The sequence below is a fragment of the Cyrtonyx montezumae genome, unplaced genomic scaffold, assembly GCF_038088225.1.
Source record: "Cyrtonyx montezumae isolate F1298 unplaced genomic scaffold, pur_monq_1.0 scaffold_8, whole genome shotgun sequence".
NCBI lineage: Eukaryota > Metazoa > Chordata > Aves > Galliformes > Odontophoridae > Cyrtonyx > Cyrtonyx montezumae.
This window is the reverse complement of record NW_027072089.1, coordinates 12,397,966-12,418,860: the sequence shown is the minus strand read 5'-3', so window position 1 is coordinate 12,418,860 and position 20,895 is coordinate 12,397,966. Positions and strand designations below refer to the sequence as shown.

At 42.5% G+C, this 20,895-nt stretch overlaps 1 protein-coding gene across 1 annotated transcript; it reads left to right on the top strand.

Moving 5' to 3' along the window:
- The first annotated feature begins 789 nt into the window (after positions 1 to 789).
- MAL2 (mal, T cell differentiation protein 2) lies at positions 790 to 11,713 on the top strand. The gene is made up of 4 exons (XM_065752419.1): positions 790 to 981; positions 2,959 to 3,129; positions 7,571 to 7,729; positions 9,860 to 11,713. Exons 1-4 carry the CDS (start codon positions 847 to 849, stop codon positions 9,929 to 9,931), a joined length of 537 nt encoding a protein of 178 aa, XP_065608491.1. The 5' UTR covers positions 790 to 846; the 3' UTR covers positions 9,932 to 11,713.
- The last annotated feature ends 9,182 nt before the right edge of the window (positions 11,714 to 20,895 follow it).

Below are 20,895 nucleotides of genomic sequence, written 5' to 3'. Positions count from 1 at the left end.
CCACCACCTCTCTGTGCAGCTGTGCCAGTGCTCCATCACTGCACTGTGAAGAAGTTCCCACACACATTTGTGCAGAACTTCTTATGCTTCAGTTGTGGCTATTTTCCCTCATCTTATTGCCACACACAGCTGAGAAGAGTCCAGCCTCGTCCCTTTGCTTCCTGCATCTTAGATACTTATAGATGTGGATCAGATCCTCTCCGAGTCTTCTTTTCTCAATGCTGAACACACCCTGGTCTGAAAGGTCAGCCTTTCCTCATAAGGAAGGTGTTCCACGTCCTTTATCATCTTTGTAGCCCTCTGCTGGACTCTTTCCAGGAGATCCCTGTCTTTTTTGTACCGGGGAGCCCAGACCTGTACACTGTACTCCAGGTGAGGCCTCACCAGGGCAGAGTAAAGGGGGAAGATCACCTCCCTTGACCTGCTGACCAAGGGAGGTGGGATCAGCCCACTCTACCCAGTGCTCTCAGGTACCACGTGCAGTACTGTGCCCAGTTCTGGTTCCAAAAGGATGAGAACAGACCGGACAGGGTCCAAAGGACAAAGATGACCAAAGGACTGCAGAACCTGTGAGGAGACACTGAGAAGTCAGATGTTTGAAAGAAGACAAGCTGCGCAGCTCTAACTCCATCCTGAGCCGTACCACGCACGACACCGCGCGTGCCCCCAGCACAGCCCGTCCAGCAGCAGCGGGGCGGGGCGGGCAGCAGAACGGGAGGCGGCCGGGGTGGTGCGCGTAGGCCTGCCCGCACCTGCTCCCTCCTCCCGCCCTCCTCCTCCGCGCCCACCTGCCCGCGGCTCCGCGTCCCCGCCGCGGTCGGCGGCAGTAGCACCACCACTACCACCATGTTGCCCAGAGGATCCTCGTCTATGCCGCCTCCTCCCAACCCCGCTGCCTACTTCCCGCCCCCCCGGGTCACGCTGCCCTCCGGCCTGGAGATCCTGCGCACCTACTCGGGAGCCTTCATCTTCCTGGAAATCGTGAGTCCGCGGGCCGGGCTCCCCTTTTCGTGCGTTATGCTGCGATCCGCGCCCGCCGCCCTCGCTCCCTCCTGGGGGAGGGCACCTCACCTACCATTTTGTGCGCGCCCGTGTGGGGAAAGGTGGAGCCGTTCCCGCCCGAGCTGCGTGCGGGGCTCGCCTCGGCCCGGCGGGCTCGGAGGAGGCGCGGAGAGTCCCGCACCCGAAAACCTCCCCTGAAAAGTTGCTCTGGTTGCGTTATGGGTTCTGCGTGAGCTCCTACAGGTGCACGTAGTGCGTGCTGAAGGGGAGGCACATAGGGCTGAGCGCCTCTGAGTTCAGCCTCTGCAGAACCGCGGCTCGAGGGGAGAAGTCTTGGCAGGGCTCATTTTATGAAGGTTTCACGTTCATAGTAGTGGGACTGTTTGGCATGTGTCTGCGTTTGTTTCCTGCTGTCCTTTCTGCTTCCTGGCTGCCTGTCTCTGTACGTAACAGACCTGCACCTGCAGTCTTGGGAACTACAGAGAGGTTGGTTCCTCACAACAGCTGAAAATGGAACCCCAGAGAGCAACCTGAAGGCCAGTACATAAAGTGCTGCGAGTTCTCAGCCTCACCTCACCATGCAGTTTACCTGCATACAGCTGCAGCATTACACGAGAGAGGACAACTAATTTTATCAGTAATTCTGTAGCAGGCACCTTCTGGAACATGTCTCTCTCCCAGCCTTCATTCCGTGAAAGTTCTCTGAGTTTAGAAGTGTCACTCTGACTTTGTAGCTTTAAATCTGTAGGACTTGAGTAAAAAAGTACTAGCTCGCTTTGAAATGAATTGTGGCTGTCCAGCAGCAGATTGGATTATGATGTTAAACCTTTCCATAGCAAATTAATATACCTAAGATGCTAATTACTTTTAATTTCAGTTATCAGAAAGAGGCAGGATTTGCAGAGATGGTACCATTTGCTAGGCCATCCAGGCAAACTTTAGAGTGTAAATTCTTGATTAGACCATCATAGAATCACAGAATTGTAGGGGTTGGAACGGACCTCCAGAGATCATCTGGTCCAACCCCTGTAGCACAGTATCCTCACTACTCATTCACTAAGATCTGTATGCTGAAAAGAAGATCAGTGGTGCAGAATTCTTCCCCTGGTTATAATAATTCAGGAAAGCTCTGTGTTTTTCTAGTCAACACATCATTATTTATAACTCATCTTACTCTGTAATCTCATTTTCTCTTTCCTTTATTACTTAATGTATTCTCTTTCAGCTTGTTATTACAAATACATTAAAAAAGATGATGCAGTTTCATCTCCTTTGTATGTCTCATCTGATTACAACTACACAACAGTATGAGATTGAATCCAAATGTAATGTATATCCCTATCATGCTAACTTCAGTGTGTATATATATAGATATATATGGTAAAATTTTCAGTAAGAAGTTACCTGAGTTTGTCAGTCCTACTTTCAAGATGGTTTTAAGAGGGGCTTTGTCAGGCCTAGCACCTACGGTTTGTGAGAACAGCGCTTGGGCTCTTTGGAGGTTACAGAACTGTAGAATAGCTTGGGTTGTAAGGGACATTGTAGATCATCTAGTTCTAACCCACCAGCTCAGGCTGCCCAGGGCCACATCCAATCTGGTCTTGAGCACCTCTAGGAATGGGTTGCTCACAGCATCTCTGGGCAACCATGCCTGTGCCTCACCATCCTCTGAGTAAAGAATTTCCTTCTCTTATCTAATCTAAATCTCCCCTCTTTTAGTTTACCACCACTCCCCAGTATCCTATTGCTATCTGCCCATGTTAAGAAGTTGCTCTCCCTGCTGCTTATGTAAGCTCCCTTTGAGTACTGGAAGGAGCACTCCTGAAGTATTTAGTTTTCTGAAAGCAATCCCAGGGCTTGTTGGCATGTGATACGAAGGAAGTGCTAATTCTTAGGCAGAGAGGACGAAATTGAAAGTTCTCTCTCAGTTCATCACCTGTTTTTGTTTTCTTACAGCTGTTTGGAACGATAGTCTGGATTTTGGTAGCTTCTACACAAGTTCCACTGCCACTGCTGCAGGGATGGGTAATGTTTGTAGCAGTGACTGCGTGGTTCCTGTCCGTTGTGTTCCTGTGTGTGTTCCTCTTCGGTTATGCAAATAGAATTGCTGTCAACTGGAACCAGACAGTAAGACATTTGAGAAATATATTTTTAATATAAATATGTAGAAATAGAAATAATGCATTATGTTCATTCATGTGTATTTGTAAAAAATGTATATTCTGTTTTATATATTGAAAATATTTAAATGTACTTAATGCCAAGTCTGAATGCCTGGCTTCCTGCTTAACAGGAATTCAGAACTGGAAAAGGACAGAGTAGGGCTACAAGGGTGACAAGGGAAGTACTGGACCTTTTTACAATGGTGGCTGGAAGTTCTTAGCTTTGAAAGTGATTGAAGCAGTGTACTTTTCCTCTATAAGCACGTGAAAGGCATAAGCTGTAGGAAGAGGACAAGTTTAGTAAGACATGAAAATAAGTTGATTCAAACAGAAATAATTATGAACTGGAAATTAAAAAATATTTTCCAACATTATTCCAACATTCCAACATCTCCATTTTACTGGAGAAGTGAGGTGTAAGGATGCATCATTTCCTTGAAAATATTACATACGTTTTTGAACTCATTGTGTGATGTAGTTGCCTGGGATAGCACCAGACCAAAGCACTCAGGTTGTCTCATTCATTTCCTAAGAATGTCTTCAGCTGCCTGGTGGGTCAGCTCCTTAATGCCAGGACTCCACTAACAGCTGACTGTTACAGCTTAGATAGTCAAAGAAGGCATAAGCTGCAGTGTGGTATTGCTTAACATTTTTTTAGGAGATGTTTGTCATCCTTAAAGGAATCTCGGGTGGACTGCAGACTTCATTATGTTCTGCTCAGTTTCTCTCTCGTGTGAAGATAAGACTTAATTCGTGCTCTAATGGAACATTGTGGCTTGTGCCAGAAGTTCTCACAGACTGTACCTTCCTATTAGAAAGGGAAGCTGTGGTTCTGGTTTTTACCAACCATGCAGATATCTTGGCTTATTGGCTGCTAATGTATCTACTCCTTGGTTGTCATAAACAGGGTGTTCTTTTTGAGGTTTTTGGTGCTCAAGTGTTTGAATGTAAGGTGGTACAACTCTAATACTGGGAATGAGTAATAGCAGATGGCTGAATTGTCATCAAAGTGTGAATCATCAAAATAATCTTTCAAAAGTATCAAAACTTCTAAAATATTAAAGCATGTTTGTCTGTAACTGCTGATCACCTTCACTTTGCTCCTATGTCCCTTCATTTTCTTACTGACACTTCTTGATCATTGCTGAAGAGCAGAAATCCAGCTTCAGCGTATTTGGTTATCTGTCTGTTCTAGTTATTCACAGACATCCCCTTGAGACTAATACTCTTAAAAGCACAGTTACAGAGCCTCGTGAGGCTCTGACTTCAAACCCCATCAATGGTAACAAACTGGATTCTATTAAAATGAACAGGATGCTATTAAAACAAATACACGTTCAATCTCAGCTTTCCAATGCATTGCAGGCAGTAATTAAGCTAATAATGAGTTACAATTACAGAGAGCTTTGCAAGGATTTGCACTATGACATCCTCACAAATTATGATGTAACCAAGCCTTGAGCGTGTGCATCACTTAAGTAAATTAGTAGTGTCCTGGGTTTCATTGAAACTATTTGCCAATTTACAACTATGAATCTACTTAAGAGTACTGGATGAGGGGATAGTCTTCTCTAGATTGAAAATCTTCATCTTTAACAACCTTGTGTCTTACATATTGGCTGCTTGATGCTGACAGTGCTTGGTTGTGCTGTTCATTTTCTCTCCTTGTGTATGATAAGTCACTGAGAGACTTTCAGTGTCAGGAAACTGCTGGATGGCTTGTATAAAAGTTGTGTCAGTGGGACTCTAACTTACTGTCTTAACTAAATGTCTGAAGTAAAGTTGTGAATCTTTTCATCTCTAGCATGATAGCTGAAATCCACCCTCTTCAACAAAAATAACACTAGATATGTCATTTGATCACTGTTCTGAGGTCTACCAATGTTCTCCAACTTGGCACTAGAGTCTTCACTAGCACTTCACAGGGATTTTTGCCTTCTGTTTCAAATAAGTAATTACTAGAAGTAGTGAAATTATTTCATATTATTATTCAATAAAAGGACATACCCGTTTATTTTAAGTTAACGTGTATTTATGTAAATACACATTTTTGCTACTTCAGGAGCTAAATTTGCAGTGGAACTCAGAAGATGCAGGCCGTTCAGTTACATCTGAATGGGTGGTCATGGTTTGGTTATGTTAGAGTGCTGATGTCCCATATATAGATTCATGAAGAAATGTTGGCTCAGATTCCGGAAGTTTAAGTGTAAATTTGAAGGACAGCATGGGATTTTTTACAGATGTACATTTTGTAATACTTTATGACATAATTAGCTCCACTGAACTCATACTTAGAAAAAAAAAATACGATGTTGCACACTGAAAAGTTGGAGAAAAACATGAGCCTTAATACATCTGAATTAAAGCAGGTGTTGTGACAAATAGGGTTTTTTGTGACCTGACTCACAGCACTCATTTACAAAATCAGGTGTGAACTAACATATCACACAGACCTGGAACTGATTTATTTATTTTTTGTTGGAGGTTTCAGTGATTATACAAGTGTTAATGTAATGGAGAGTTAGGCAGCAAGTGCACAGTTATTTTAAATATATATATATATATATATATATATATATATATATATATATATATATATATATATCCTTTCAGCAGCAACATGTTGGGTTTCCTGGTTATAGAAACTATAGCCATGTGAATGTGAAATCTTGCTGTATAGCTTCGCTGTAATCACTGCCAGAAGACAATTACAGTTTGGCAGGAGAATGGAGGGAATTACAGAGTTTGTCTTTTGAACGTGCCTCTCACTTCTTTCTTCACGGAGCTATTTGTGCTTCTTGGTGAGCTGTGGAGCCAAATGTGTGCAGCCTGTAACACTGAAGTAGTTTCATGCTCAGTAGCCCAAAAATAGGAAACATCCTTGATTATCTGTACACATAGCTGCATGTATATATGCAGAGTTTTGAGTTGCTGGAAACCTGTGCTGTGAAATGTATGTATCAGGCCATGATGGATCTGGTATTGGTCACACAGTGAAAACTTTAGTAGCACCTCATTTCATAACTTAGAGAACTGAGCAGTGTGCAGTTTAAAGTGGCATTAGCTGCTAACAAATATGGAATGATTAATTTGAAAAGGAAATTCTTTCAGTAAGCTTAAAGAACCTAACACCTGTGAAGAAATAATTGTCTGAACAGGGAAGTGTTCTCTAAATAGGGAAAGGCAGCGCATTCCTACCTTGATAATCTATAGATAAGAGTATTGCACAGTAACTTCCAGTGCATCTGAATGCTGTCTGCTGTTGTGATTAATCACATGCAGTGCTTCCTGAGTTCTCAGTCTTGACATACTGCTAACCAGCATTACAGGTATGTAATGATTTCATTAGTGTGTGAGACATAGGACATTTATCATGATTGTCTTCAACAGGCATACTTATACTGGTGTATAATACTCAAAATGACTGCTTTTGCAGACCTGAATATGTATGTGCACTAAGTGTGTGGTGTATAGAATCAGGAACTGAGTGATGTGCAAATGTCTGCTTTGCAGAATCAACAGAGGGAGATTGTGGAAGAACATTTTGGATGTTTTATTTTAGACATTTTGGATCTTTCTGCATGGAACACTGTGAAACACAACCCACAGAAAGATTGAGACAACAAAGCTGCTTTTTCATGTGCTTTAGTATTAGAGCCAGAAGTGTTAGATGTCTAAACCTTGTATTTAGCTGCTGTACACCCCAGCACAGGGAATTGCCTAGAGAAGGCTAGGAGAGATGTGAATATAAAGCAAATCGTAGCTCTTCTCAAGTCCCAGATATTTTATTCAGTGGTATCACAAAGTATTTCCAAATTACTGCATTTTGTATAGAGCTCCATCAGAGAGAGGTGTGGAAATGCTGCAGATCTTGGACTGTGTGCCTAGAAGAAAATTTCAGCTGTGTCAGGGCTGGTGTGTTTCTGGGCGTTTCCATGAGCAAAACTTAAGCATGAAAGGGGGAGCTTTTGGAGTTCAGGTTATAGCTGAGAAGGGATTTTGGAGACTGCAAGCTTGTATTGTATTGTTTGTATTGTGATGGAGTTGACCTTTATCTCCCTTATTTTTTATCTAAGCCTCACTAAGGGGGAGTTCTGTAAGCTCCCACTTTTAGCTCTGAAGTGATCTTAAAAGATCAGTGTATGTGCATATAGATGAACACGTGCCTTTTAATTTGAAAGTATGTAGGGTTTGGGGAGAGGGAGGGCTACCGTTTATTACTAGTTATGTTGAGCTGCTTCTAATTGTGGGCAATTATTGAAATATGTTATATTTAAAAATTGCTTATGGATGATTATTGTTATCACTGCTTGTTTTGTGATTCAGTGTTGGATTTCATTTATACTGAGACTGGAAGAATTAAGTAAATGTAGCAGCCCAGGCTGAACCTGTTGTTTGCTTTTCAGGACTTCCTTTTCCATGGTGCTACTTTCATCTTTTACTTCGGAGCTTTTCTACTGCAAGCAGCAACTACATCTCTGCATCACTACCCTCGCAGATTAAATTCCACCACATATGTGAAGATTCTAGGTGATCATGAATATAACATTAGCATAGCAGCATCGGTATGTATTTCCTTAACTTGTATCTGGCATGGCATTCTGTTATAAGCACTGGTAACCAGCCTTTCCATTGGGGAACTTAGCTGGAACAGGGAGAGGGATTGTAGGGGAAAAAAATAGTCTCTGAAAGAGCAAATACTCTCACAGTGGCATGCAGTAATCTATTTGTGATAGATGCATAGATGGTACATTTCACAGTAGTGTTTTAAGGCTATAATTACTACAGAACTTAGTTTTTAGGTGAGATATTTTGTAAAAACAATGCTAGGTATTGGAATAGAAGAAAAAGATGAAAACTGAACCTTCAGCAAAGCGTCAGATATGACTTTCAAGCCTGCTTTCAGACTTGTAGTTGCTTGGGTTTTTTTTGTACCCTTTAGATAGTCCTGAATGTGCTGTATGGAAAAATCTTGGACTGGCTCCTTATGAACCTCCATATATGTATTTTCTGATATCAGGCATAAAAACTAGATGCAAGGGGTATGCTATCTAGAGAGCTTCTATTGATCAGCTAAGTTCAGACCTCCTTTTATCACTATAATTGCATCATCACTGAATCACTGCATCTGGTGATGTGGGTGTGCATTACTGAGTCAGAAAATACACAGATCTTTAGCTTTCTCCCTTGCTGGACTCCTGAATGGCAAGTAGAGGTGTTCCAGCACTGGAGGTATTTTGTTGTCCTCAAAATGAGAAAACCGTAGATTTTACACAGTAAATACTTTCAGCTCATCAAAATGGACGAATCTAAACTCTAAGATCTACATCCTCTCTGCAAGAGTAGAAAAGAATGGAAAGGTGTTTTCCTTTGGCAAGCCAAGGAGAGAGTTGAGCATGCATCACCATGTCACAAGTTCCTCACCTTTACCCACTTGCTGGTAACACGTTCTAGCACATCAGTTCCTGTATGGCCATGGCTGGCACTCAGATGGTGTCTCTCCACAGTCTAAACTGAAGGAGGGCTTTGTCTTAGTTATACATCTCAAGTTCTGTGCTTCAGAATAGTTCTTCAGTCCTTGTTTCAACGTGTTCATATCCTACTTGATATATGGTAACTCACGTGACTGAAGCAAAATATTTTATCTTCTCTGACAGTGGAATACTGAGGGCTGCAAGGAACTCTGTAACCCTTCTGTACTCTTTTTGCTGTGGAGAACTCAGTACTTCACAGACCTGGGACCTCTGTTAAGATTGAGGACATTATTTTGTAATTCACCTCAGTAAATATATATTAAGCGATGCTGGGAAATGGTGAATCAGATGATTAAGCATTTAATGTCCTCATGCTTTTTCCAAAAGTACCTAATTAGAAACAGCATGGGGAAAAAAAGAAGAATGTCATTATTTTAAAATGACATTCTAGTTGGGCACACTGCAATTAAAGTGCATATTTTGCTTTTATGAATAGTAGTTTTAGGATCTGTTCAAAATCTGATTTGTTAAATGAATGCTTGTGTTTCCACAGCAAGGCTGTTATCACACGATTCAGTGTTCTGAGAGAAAGTGTCTGTGTACAATACTGGACAATATGAGAAGCTATCTTTTTCAACAACTCAGTTTCTAACTTGTTTCTATTCTTTATTCACTTTTGCCATGGTGTTATCTGCAGTTCTTATCTGTTCAATTTCTGAGCAGTAGCAGCTTCCTGATATTTCTCAAGAATCTGCTCTCATGTCTTTTTTTCTGGCTAAAGAGGCCCAACTTCAATCTGTTTCTTTATTTCTTGAGTGAAGAGCTGTTCTGTTTAGAGAGGTGTCTCCTTAATTGCTTGCCAGGAAAGGCATTCACCAGGGTACTTCTTCTAATCATGCACCGATCTTAGGTTATTAGTCTAGATAAAACTGAAGTATATGATGGAAGTACATGTGATTAATTTCTACAGTAACCTGCAAACACGTTCTGTTCATATCCTATTTCAAGACATCTTCAGCAGCTAGCAACTTTGTTAAAAACAATAATGTGGGCTTAAAACAGAGATGCTTATGAGAAAACTTCAGAGGATTCCCAGGTGTCTTTTCAGTCAGGGTTGTACCTTTTAAGTCATTTGTGTTGCTATATTCATTTAAAAAATATATTAAAAAAAGTAGAGCGATATAATTCACTTCTTTTCTTTTTTCCCTGCTTATTCTTTAGATTTTTGCCTTTGCAACAGCTGTTTGTTATGGTTTCAGCACAGCCCTGGCATTGAGGAGATGGAAGCTATAGCAGTTGAAGAGGATCTGATTCCTGAGCGTTCTACTTCGGATCCAATTGAGTACTACTTGTCTGTTTTACTGTAATGTAATTCCAAAAAGACTTCTTGTTTAAAATCTGTTTTCAAGTGCTGAAATGCAAATAACCTTTAATCAGGATTTCTTTAACAGAAGACAAGTTTCTGTCTCTTTATTTTTTACTTTCATTGGGAACTCATGAGAAACATTATTCATTGAACTGTAATAGAGTTCAGAGATAAACAGATGTTAGTAGCAGATAGCAGAATTCTGGTGCTAAACCAGAAGAACAGGAAGAAAACTGAAACTAAACAGACATGTTACCTGCATAGGCAGCTAAAGAAGCTACCCCTTGTTAAGGCCTGGGGTTGGGCTCTACGTGTGCTGTTCCATTACAGTGTGTTCCACACAGGCCTTGAGGCTCTTTGTAGAGCTGTTGGTCTTACGTGTGCTGCTCCTTGCATGATCAGAGTCCAATCTGACTGTGGTACAGCTTACTATGTGTTAGTAACTTTGTACAGAGAAAATGTTTTAAGTATCCAAACAGTGCAGTCTTCTGTTGTTATTTGACAACCATATTCAGCTGTGGTGATCTTATCGTTCAGGCTTACTGTATTCTTCTGTAGATGGAAAATGTCTGGGGTTGTCAAACAGTAAGTAGATTATTAGTTTTAGGAAATTAGCTCAATCAGATCTATTTATACTGCAGAACAAACAGTGCATTTGTGTGGTACGTGTATATAAGTGGTATAATTTTGACAGGAATATTTGCACTGTTTTACTTTGTGGAAATACAGCTTTGTTTTTGTAACTTAAATGTTGCTTTTGTTACTTATTATGTGAGTCAGCATCATTTGAATGGAACGTTACCAAATTGTGACTATTGCCTGACCTCAATTCCTGTGGTGCAGTATTTGTTACATCCTCGTGTTGTGTTGTGTTGTGTTGTAAAGGTGTTTTTATTTGGACAGATGCCTATGCAACGTTATCTCTGAAAGCAGTGAAACGCAAAGCAGTCCATTCATTACAGAGTTGGCTACTGGCAGGAAGGAAGGTTAACTGAATATTCCAGTTGTGTAATGACACATCTATAAACACAGAATTAATGATAGCATTGCACCCTGCTCCTTAACAACTATTGTCACTAGTGCCAAATTGATAATCTGGGAGCATAAAGGTTCCCTGTCATTCGCAGAACGTTTGCTCACTGCTTCTTGTCAGTGCGCCCTACGCCTCTGCAGTGACTGTGCCGTAGAATTCTGCAGAGAACAGCAGTGGTTGGGTGAGGGAAGACAGGATTTTCCTCATTCCCAGGCCTACTCTTTCTCCTTGAGCCAACCAGCATGTGAGCCTGTGGTGAAGGGCACTTGCCAAATTTGTCAGGAGCAAGGATCTCTGAGAGGTGCCATCCTTGTGGGGTCCCTCAGTCCCTGCTGACCCAGCACAGAGATTTTTATCAGTAACAGCAGTGAGTGACAGCTTTTCCAACTTCTGGAACCACTCAGTCCTGAATTAATGCAATGGGATGTTCTTGTATATCTTGTTTTCTGAAATTTTTTATCTTCCAAAGATTTTGTACACTGACTGATTTTATTGTGGGTTTTTATTTTTTCCTAATCCTTTACTTGCATTGGAACTCGTTTAGTGAATGTTTTATCTGGAGCCATATACTTAAAAAAAATACAGATTGTATAAAACATGTATAGTAAAACTGGAGTATGTGGATGAAAATGTTTAACAGACTTAGCTAAGCAGCATTAAAGTTACTTAAAATGTTTATGTCTGTTGATTGATCCTCCTTGGAAGATAAAAGCTCAGACTTGCCATGTAGTTTTTTGTTACAGAATCTCAGAATCATTTGAGTTGGGAGACACTCCTAAAGGCCACCTAGTCCAACTGCCCTGCAGTGAACAGGAACACCTACAGCCAGAGCAGGGTGCTCTGAGCCCCATCCAGCCCTGTCCTCTGAAAGACCACTTGTGAGTACAAACACACACTCACATGTATGTGCTTAAACAAAGATGGTGCATGTTCATAATCCTGCAGAAAGTGAACTTGCATTAAAAATGCATGTTCTTGATGCCAGACATAGAAAATTGAGGCTAAGATTTCTTAAGAAGGCACTGTTTAATTAGTGTTAGATTTATACAACAGTTTGCACAAATGTTTGAGAAATGCAGGTCAGCTGGGCACAGCACTTTGGTATGGTTACTCCCTCACCCCGCAGTGCGGATGTGCAGTGTTCACCACAGAGCATGCATGCCACGGCCCTGCAGCCAGCTGGGATGATGAGGGAAAGGGCTGAACTTTTTTGCCTGCTTAACTGAGGAGGAATGACATGTGATGTCAATTGAAAAGCTGACCAAATTTAGTTGGCCTTAGTGTCTGACCCCTGAGTTTGAACCTGAGGTGGGAAGATGGTGACTAGTGGGTTTGGTTTAAATCTCCCAATGTACTTACAGAAACCAGATAGCAGAGTGCAGTTAGAATAGCTTGGGAACTATTTGCATAGCAAGGAAAGGCTACACTTTCCCTCTTAACTATCAAAGACAAAACAAAGGGCAGAGAAGAAATTAAGGTAAGAACTGCAGTAATGAAGAGGTGGCTTTCATAGCTAACGAGGACATAAATGTTCTGCTAGTATGTGAAGAATCTTAATGCTCTTTGAGGTAAATCTGAGGAAGGACGCACCAGAACAAGGAAGCAGATGCATTCTTTAAAAAAATGGCCCAACAACCAGTAATTAATTTGATAATACCTTATACCTAACTAAAATGACAAGTGTGACTCACAAACAGTATGTGTGTGCATGCTGGGAAGTCTTTATTCAGAACCTTACAGGAGAATGCCACAACCCTTGTGATAGTTACTATGGGTGATACGTGCAAGCCCATTTTATATACCTCATTCTTTTAAATTAAATGTTCAGAAATGCCCCCAGGCCCGTGACTGGTGACACTGAAGAACACAAGCTTTAACATCTGGAATGGAAGGAGATGGGGAGGAGATGGGGATATTTACTGTTGCAGTGAATTTGAGGTGAAAGGAATGAAACTACAGCTACAAAACGGTGTTTTCCTCAGATGTCTCTATCTGATGTGAAGCTACAGTGTGGGAGAATTGAAGTTACCATACAGGTGCCTACTCTTCTAGAATCATAATATTTCATAACATTTCATATACCAGTGTTCAGCAGCTGCTGGTAAATCAGCTGTCGCTGAGGAGGGAGAGCCTGCAATGGAGGCAAGGAGAAGCAATGATATAATGGCTATTGCTGAAGAGAAATGGCACAGTTTACGAAGCTGAACCGCTGTTTGAACGTGCTCAGAAAGGGATGCACAGAAGGTGCCTCACAGAAATCCTAACTCCTGCCTTGCTGAATTCTCTGGAAATGAAGTGGCACAGCTTGTGCAGTGACTACTGATACGGTCTAGTCACGATTCCTTGCTCCTGTGCGGATGGATTAAAACCTATACAGTGTGTGAAGTTTTGCTGCTTAAAAATGCAGCTGTAAAAACATCTGTAGAAGGTGAGAGAGTCAGAACCAGGCAGGGATCATGCAGATCTGTGCCCTCCATAAACCATTAAAGAAAAAGCACTGAGCAAATGTCTTTTTAGCTTCAAAAAAAAAAAAACCCTCACAGAGCTGACTCCCGTTATGCTTCCTGTAATCACTGTGTGTTTGCAACTGCTTTATAACTTAAATGTTGACATTCAGCGTTTCCCCATCTGAATTTGAAAAAAGAAAAAAAGAGTTTAAAACTCTTCGAGAGCTATTTTGCTCTGCTTTTCCCTGCATCCTGTGACACTGGTCTCTGAACACCAGGATTCTGATGCATTTCATGCTTGGCTGCCAGTCAGCCAGGTCGTACAGAAAAGCTCCCCGTGGTGTGTCTGAAGATAATGGTGAACTGGGATTCCTAAAACTGAGAAGCAAATTTATCACTGGGCTTTCTGATCTTAGCAAAAAGAGAAAATGGAAAGTGAGAGCGTGTCTTATATATATATATATAATGCAGTTTGGACAATTGGTCACGACATGATGCTCTTTGCTGTGGCACAGAAAACCGTCAGAAGAAAAATCTGACATTCAGTAAACCACAATGGAACGACTTCTTCATTAAAGTTGAATTCAGCATTAACTGTTCCCCCTCCCCCTAGTGGATGAAGTTACCTTCGGCCCATTGCAACCCTTGTGTAAACCCCCTTCCAACCTGAGTAGCCCAGACTGCAGTTATACCCAAGGTACTTCTGGGAAGAGAAGAGCCATTCTTGCACAGATGGGAAGGACACTGAGACACCAAGCAACTTGTTCTCTGGAGGCCTCACACGGGAGCCCTGGCTGCGGACAGGAAGGCAGCAATGCTGTGTTGGCTGCATGTGGCCTTGCTCATTTTTGTCTCTGTCACAGCAGTATTAAGTCTGGCAATCAGTTGCATGGAGTTAAAAGGCAGAAGAATTGCTTGTAAAGGATCATGAGTCAAAGAGAGCCAAATAGGTTGTGCCAAGATGAGATGCTAGGTTCTGGGTGTTCTGACTTTAAGTTTTGATGATCCGATTATAAATAGGTGACCTAGCATTCCTGTTTGAGCTGCTGGTCTACCTCGTGCACCTTAGAAGGGGAAACAAGTCCTGAAGAATCTGCAGTTTTCAGCTCTTCCTCCTCTGCAAGATTTGAGCTCTGCATCCTTGGCATTAGCAAAACACTACTGCATCCAGCCTGTCAGGGCACAGCAGCTCAGAAACCTGAGCTGTTTCAACAACTGACTTGTACAGCTGCATTTCAGGAAGCCCAGTGATCAAGTCATTGGGCTGTGGACAGGTATGCTTGTAACACCTTAGCTGCTGTGGGATTATTGCAGTTATCTACGTGGATTCTGGAGATTGTGAATGGCTCAGACTGATCATTGTGAAAGGCTCCAGAGAGGCTCTTTTCCAAGGACTGGCTGCTGCAGTCCTTGATTGCAGCGTTAACTGTATTCTTCAACAAACTTCTGGAGCTTTTAATCTCATCCAAACTCATTTTCAGGTCTTCTCAGCCAAGTGTAACCTGTATCACTGGACCAACAATGTGGAGCAAGCCCAGAGGGGTTCCCTGCAAAGAAAACTATCCTTCTGCACTCTTCTTACTGCAGAGCCAAGACCTGCCCCATTTTCCTGTGCAGTGGTGCTGGGGCTTCCTAGTGATCTGATAATGTGTTTGGGCAGTTCTACTCACAGCACCCAGGAATGATTTGGTTTTAATATTACTTTGTTGCAGGTTTGTGGTTCAATAAGCTTTATGAGACATATTATTATGCAAGTACTATATCAGTTTTTCTTTGTGAACACTTTTCAAGCAGAAAACATACTGTAGTATAAATTACTAATGTAATTAAAGATACCACAGATCTTATTTCCAAATTGAAGGGCCTGAAGGTATTTTTACTCTCCTGGTGCTAGCTGAACACCCCAGTAAGGTCACAGCTCTGTAATGGTGAGACCAAAAAAGGCACTTCCTTCTCTCTCTGCTTCTTGCCTGCTTTTGGAAAGAAGGGTGGGCATCCAGGCAAGCAGGAAGTTGCAGCATGATCTGGACAACCCAGAAACCAGTGTTTGGTTCCACCAAATAATGCACAGAATTAAGGCAAATGGAGGAATTGTGTGAAAGGCCCATTGGTTGTAAAAGGAGGGCTAAGACTATAGCACTTGAATACATTTGTCCTATATATTAAATCTATCGTTTTATGTGAGTCTTGACTCCTTAGTGTGCCTGTTTTGCAAACTGTAAATACCTTGGCCTGGGTTGTGACGCCCTGGGGAACCTGTAGGGCCAGCTGAGAGCCTAGGGCTGTTTAAATAAGAGGCAAAGTCAATAATCACCAGATGATTTAACCCAAAATACAAGATCAGAGAGGAAGGGGAAGTGTTCTCCACTTCCCAGACTCACTTCCAACTCTAAGGGTTGGAAAAAGGACAGAGTAGTTCTCCTCTTACTCACTGTTCCATGAGCCCAACCAGCATGGGGCCTGGATGAGCTGAAGTGTCAGAAAGGAGGAGGAGGTGGACAGAGGTGTCATCTGAGTGCTGAGGCATGGCTGACCTGACCCACAGCAGCGACAGCTGTTCCTGGGCCAAAGCCCAAGCTTCTGTCCCTGACCTAAAATAAAAAAGTAAACACACTCCATAATGATTTTGTCAACCAGTCTGAGTCTTTGTAGAGCAAATCTTAGAAAAAGGGGATGTCTCATGACGAACAAGAGGCCAAATTTTGCTTTTAGTTATATAAATGAAACTTCCTTTGAGCTCCAGTCGCAAGCAGTTTCAGTGATGGAAAGAAGAGCAGAATTTTCCCTCAGCACTAAATAGAGCTGACCTTTGTAATAAATGGTATTACAAATTCCTTGGCCTTGTGTCATTTGCCTTTTCTCCTAAGGGTCCTGCTGCTGGGATAAGCTCTTGCTGGAGTAGCTACTTCCCTTAAAGGCAAAATAACTCTGGTGATTGTGGTGGAATTAGAAAGCATGAAGGCTCCAGGTTTAAAATCCAGCATCTGTAGGGTCTCATTGTTTTAGGGGACCTGACTGGTAGGTTGTGATCAGCCTACGGTTGGACGAGGTATGAGGTACAACGTTACATCAAATTCCTAAGGTGGATTACTAGAGTATCAACACTTCCTTGGTACCACCACACTGGGTGTCTCAGAGACCCAAGTGCTTCTGCTGAATGAAAGGATATCAGGAGAAGAAATGAATGCTGAGTTTAATTTCATTAAAAAAATAATCTGTGAGAACATTACTCATTCCCACTCGAATACGGAGATCACACCAGTTAGTACCAGTAGATGGGGCTACAGCCACAGAATGCCCTTCACGGATAACCTTTCCACTCACTCCTCGGGGCTTCCTCGTACCTTAATGTCTAAATAAGCAAAGCTGCCAGGAGTGCAGTTGCGAGTACTCCTTACAACTAAAGTACATCGTCTGAATGGATAGCACTCGCATTTTCATCTTGTTTTGTTTGACAGTGCAATGTCTTAGTGCCATAAACTACCTCGTTCACCTGTCAGAATGTTCATTTTACACATGTGATGTTTTTCAGGGACAGTCCCAGCAATCTGATAGAAAGCAAAGTCTCCCTTCTGTGGAGCTAAAGGGCAGATGGAGTCTGTATCCTTCCCTCTTCTCCTTACAGAACTCCATTGTCTTTACAGATCTCTGTAACACGCGATGGCTCCGCCAGGTTAGACAAGTAGAAACAAGCTTTCAGACCTTAAGGGGATTATTGGAGAGGTTTCTTTTTCCTAGGGAGTTGTGAGTGTTAACCAAGTCATCCCATCTGAAATGACAGCTGAAGAAATGGAGTCACAGAGTTCACAAATGATACCAAGTTCTTTCAGTCAAATTCTGTTCAAGCCACAAGGACTTGACCAAACTGAGCTTGCACTGAGATGGCAGATGAACTTTAATATAGATAAATACAGGGCAAAGGATCTAGGAAAAAATGATCTATACCAAATTTGGAACAAAGAGTTACAACTTAGGAAAGACATCTTGGAGCCATTGCTGATGGCTGTCTGAAGTCATCAGCTCAGTATGCGATGGCAAGCAAAAGTCAATAAAATGTTGGAGCTCCTAAGAAAGTTATTAGGAACAGGACAGAGGGTGTAATGTTGCTGCTACATTAAAAAAATAAGCACACAAAAAAACCTGGTGTTCTTGTAGTAGAGTAAAAGGGAAGCAAAACTTGTTGAGGGGTTGAAGCTGCTGTCTTACAGACTGAAAACTGGCATCTAAAGAGAAGGAGGCAATGGAGGGATGTAATTGTAATTTACGAAGTGATGAATGTGCTGATTGAACTCATCTTGCATCTTGTTTCCCAGATCATGATATGTGATCTAGGAACATTGGAGGCAACCAGCAAAAGATCAGGTTAAAGCAGAAATAAAGTACTTGCTTACACAGTGAGTAGTGAGTCTCTGGAGCTTGCTGTCACAGGGTTTTGTGGAGATGGACAGTAATACCTTGCTCGAAAAGGATTAGATGAATTGATAAATGATGGGTCTGTATGCTAAAAAGATGCTCTAGTACCCCTCATCCAACTGTTGTTGATGCTGAGAGAAAGGTCTACAGATAACAACCCGCCTCATAGTTCTTCCTATATAGTGTCTCCTCTTGCCACCATCAGAAATGAAGCAGTGGGTGAGATAGCTCACCTGGTGTGGCCCACGGGGAATTTCTTGCATTCTGTGGGTCAGCAAAGAAGTTTGTGTCCTTTTAAAAGGAAGTTGCCCTGTGGGATGCAGCCTAACCTACATGCTCCATCCCTGACGTTACCAAAATGCTGAGTGCATTTCAACTGTAAGTGCCAACTGATAGTTTAAAATTGAGAGCCAACCAAATGAAGGATGTACAACTTGTTATGTCCCAGACAGAGCTTCTTCATTTGGTTCATATGAATAACAGTAGTGGCTCCTGGTGCTTCAAAATGAAATGGAACAAGAGGTGAAGTTAAAAGAGGAGATGGACAGTATTTTCTCGTTCCCTCCAAGATACTTTCTATCCTGTTCTTCTCTCCTCCAGTTCATTCTACATCTCTGTGAGGACTGGGCTGCCTGTATGCACTTGTTCGTGCATATACGTGCACACATGCATGGACACACTTCCTCATCCCACTCACAGTCTTTGCCATTAATTCCAAGCCTCCCAGCATCCTGGTTCAGAGCATCCATTTCCTCTGCTCCACAGTTGGTTTAATGAAATCCCAGTTTCCTCTTCGCAGTGTTCTCAGCCTGAACAAGCCTTGCTGATGGTTTGTCCTTGTCTCTTCTCCTATTTCTTATATCATTTTAAAACTTCCCCATTGTCAACGTTAACTGACTAATTTCTTGTGTTAGATAGCTTCTTTTCCTTAGCAAATCATGCAGCTGCTTAGTCATACCATTACAGGACTGTTTCTTTTGTTATAGGCAAAGCAGTGCAGCTTTTCCCAATTGATCTTTTGTAAAAGATTTAATAACTTCTGATTAAATCTTTCCCAGAGAGTTCAGCAGGAAAAAAAAGCAACCAGCATGGAGAATTTCATCCTAATTGGTTTAAAATCTAACAACTTGTAAGCAACTGGAAAAGCCTTTCAAAAGAAAGTGTTGCTTCCTTAATTACAGGCACTGTAAGCTCCCTCAGTTGTGCTCTAGTCATAGCATCTTTAACTCTTCACGCTCAGCAAGTCCCCTCGATACCAGAGGAATGCTGCCTTTTTTGGACAAAACATCAGCTGTACGGTCATCACAGAAAAATGCATTTATTATTATTACAACCAAATACCCTCAGTTACAGCCTGAGTGGCGTTTTCCTCAAATAAATGCTAGTGCTGTCTGCTTTACAGACTGGCTGAAAAACAGAAGTATTTGCTCCCTTCCCAGATTGTACCTACTTCATCCCTTGAGGTCTGACACTGTGGGGTGTGGTTAACCTGGCTTCAGCTGAGTGGTGCCAGCTGATAGCAGCTGAGCATCCAACCCCAAAAGAGTTCTTCTGGAACTGTTTTGTTCTGTGTTTCCCTACCCAGCAGCCATCAGGAAAGTGAGGGGACTGCTCTGATGGTGCCCACTGGCTGCCAACCGTGGTTCTCCCAGACAACACGAGTAGATGGAGCAGATGAAAATGGCCTATGATGGCTGGGTGATCTGCACAGAGCCCCTGGCTCTGCCTGGACCTGTGGCAGGCAGAAGGGAACAGACTTCTCACAGAAGTGTTTCAGAGAGGTTTGCAGTAGCAAACAGTTGGCAGAGATGTGGCACTGAGGGACATAGTGTAGTGGGCATGGAGGTGATGGGTCGGTGGCTGGACCAGGTGATCTTAGTGGTCTTTTCCAGCCTTAACGATTCCATGGTTCTATAAACACACGTCCTTCAGAGACTGTCTTGAATGTGTTAAAGGGTAGCAAGATGCCGTGGGATTCAGTGGAACTGTACGGTCAGTGAAGAGGCTGCACAGCTCCCTGGGTTGCCTGTAATGGGAGATGAGGCAGGCCTGCAAAGCTTTCTATTTTCCAGCCTGCTGGTTTTAGCAGTAATGGCATATAAACCCAAAGGGAGACAAGTGACCTTCTAGCTCAAGCTGTTTTGTTGAGAATGTCCATAAACAGAGCCTGTAGCTGACGGAGGAAGAATTCACCAAAAACAAGGTCTAAGGCAGAGTTCTCACCTTTACCTTTCCATGTAACACTGTTGTGATGAAATTTCCCTACTAATGACTCCTGGCACCTCAGAGTTTTAAACTCATCTATCCCGTTGTCAAAATCAATCCTTAAACACCATGCTTTCATCTGGACTGAAATGCCTTGTAAACGCACACACACACAAGCCACAACAGCATAGCCTATAAAGCTGTTTTGTAATCACAAGGTGAGAGCTGTCAATATACTTCAGCTGATGACTGTCTTCCCATGGTGCCCTTGTCTTCCATACCAAATATCTATAGAACATCACTGAAAGAGTCACAGAATCCCAAAAGAGGTCCCTGATGAGGGCCCAGAAGAGGTCCCTGATGGACCCAGAGGTCCATCAGGTCCAACTCCTCCTCAGGCAGGCACACCCAGAGCAGGGGGCCCAGGGCCACATCCAGGGCCACATCTCTTTTGGAGATCCCCAAGGGGACTCCACAGCCTCTGGGCAACCTGTGCCAGTGCTCTGTCACCTGCACAGCACAGAAGTTCTTCCTGATGTTCAAGGGGAAACTCCTGTGCTCCAGTGTGTGCCCACTGCCTCTTGTCCTACGCTGGGCACCACTGAGCTTTCAGCTCTCTCCAGGATGCAGGCAGGCTGTGTGGAGATGCACATCCAGAAGAAAAGAGAAAGAAAAAAAGATGTAAAATATTTCCTAGCTTTAGCATTTGAAAAATATTGACTGTTCCATTGTAACGGTGTGCTCCTTGGGGCTTGCTCTGCAGCTCCGTCCAGCTCTCCCCTTTGATGTTTTG

What these genes read in the sequence shown, in the direction of transcription:
- MAL2 (XM_065752419.1), top strand. Translation starts at nt 847, where the DNA reads ATGTTGCCCAGAGGATCCTCGTCTATGCCGCCTCCTCCCAACCCCGCT. An exon ending in CCTTCATCTTCCTGGAAATC is followed by an intron (nt 982 to 2,958) that starts GTGAGTCCGCGG and finishes GTTTTCTTACAG; the next exon opens with CTGTTTGGAACGATAGTCTG. An exon ending in CTGTCAACTGGAACCAGACA is followed by an intron (nt 3,130 to 7,570) that starts GTAAGACATTTG and finishes TTTGCTTTTCAG; the next exon opens with GACTTCCTTTTCCATGGTGC.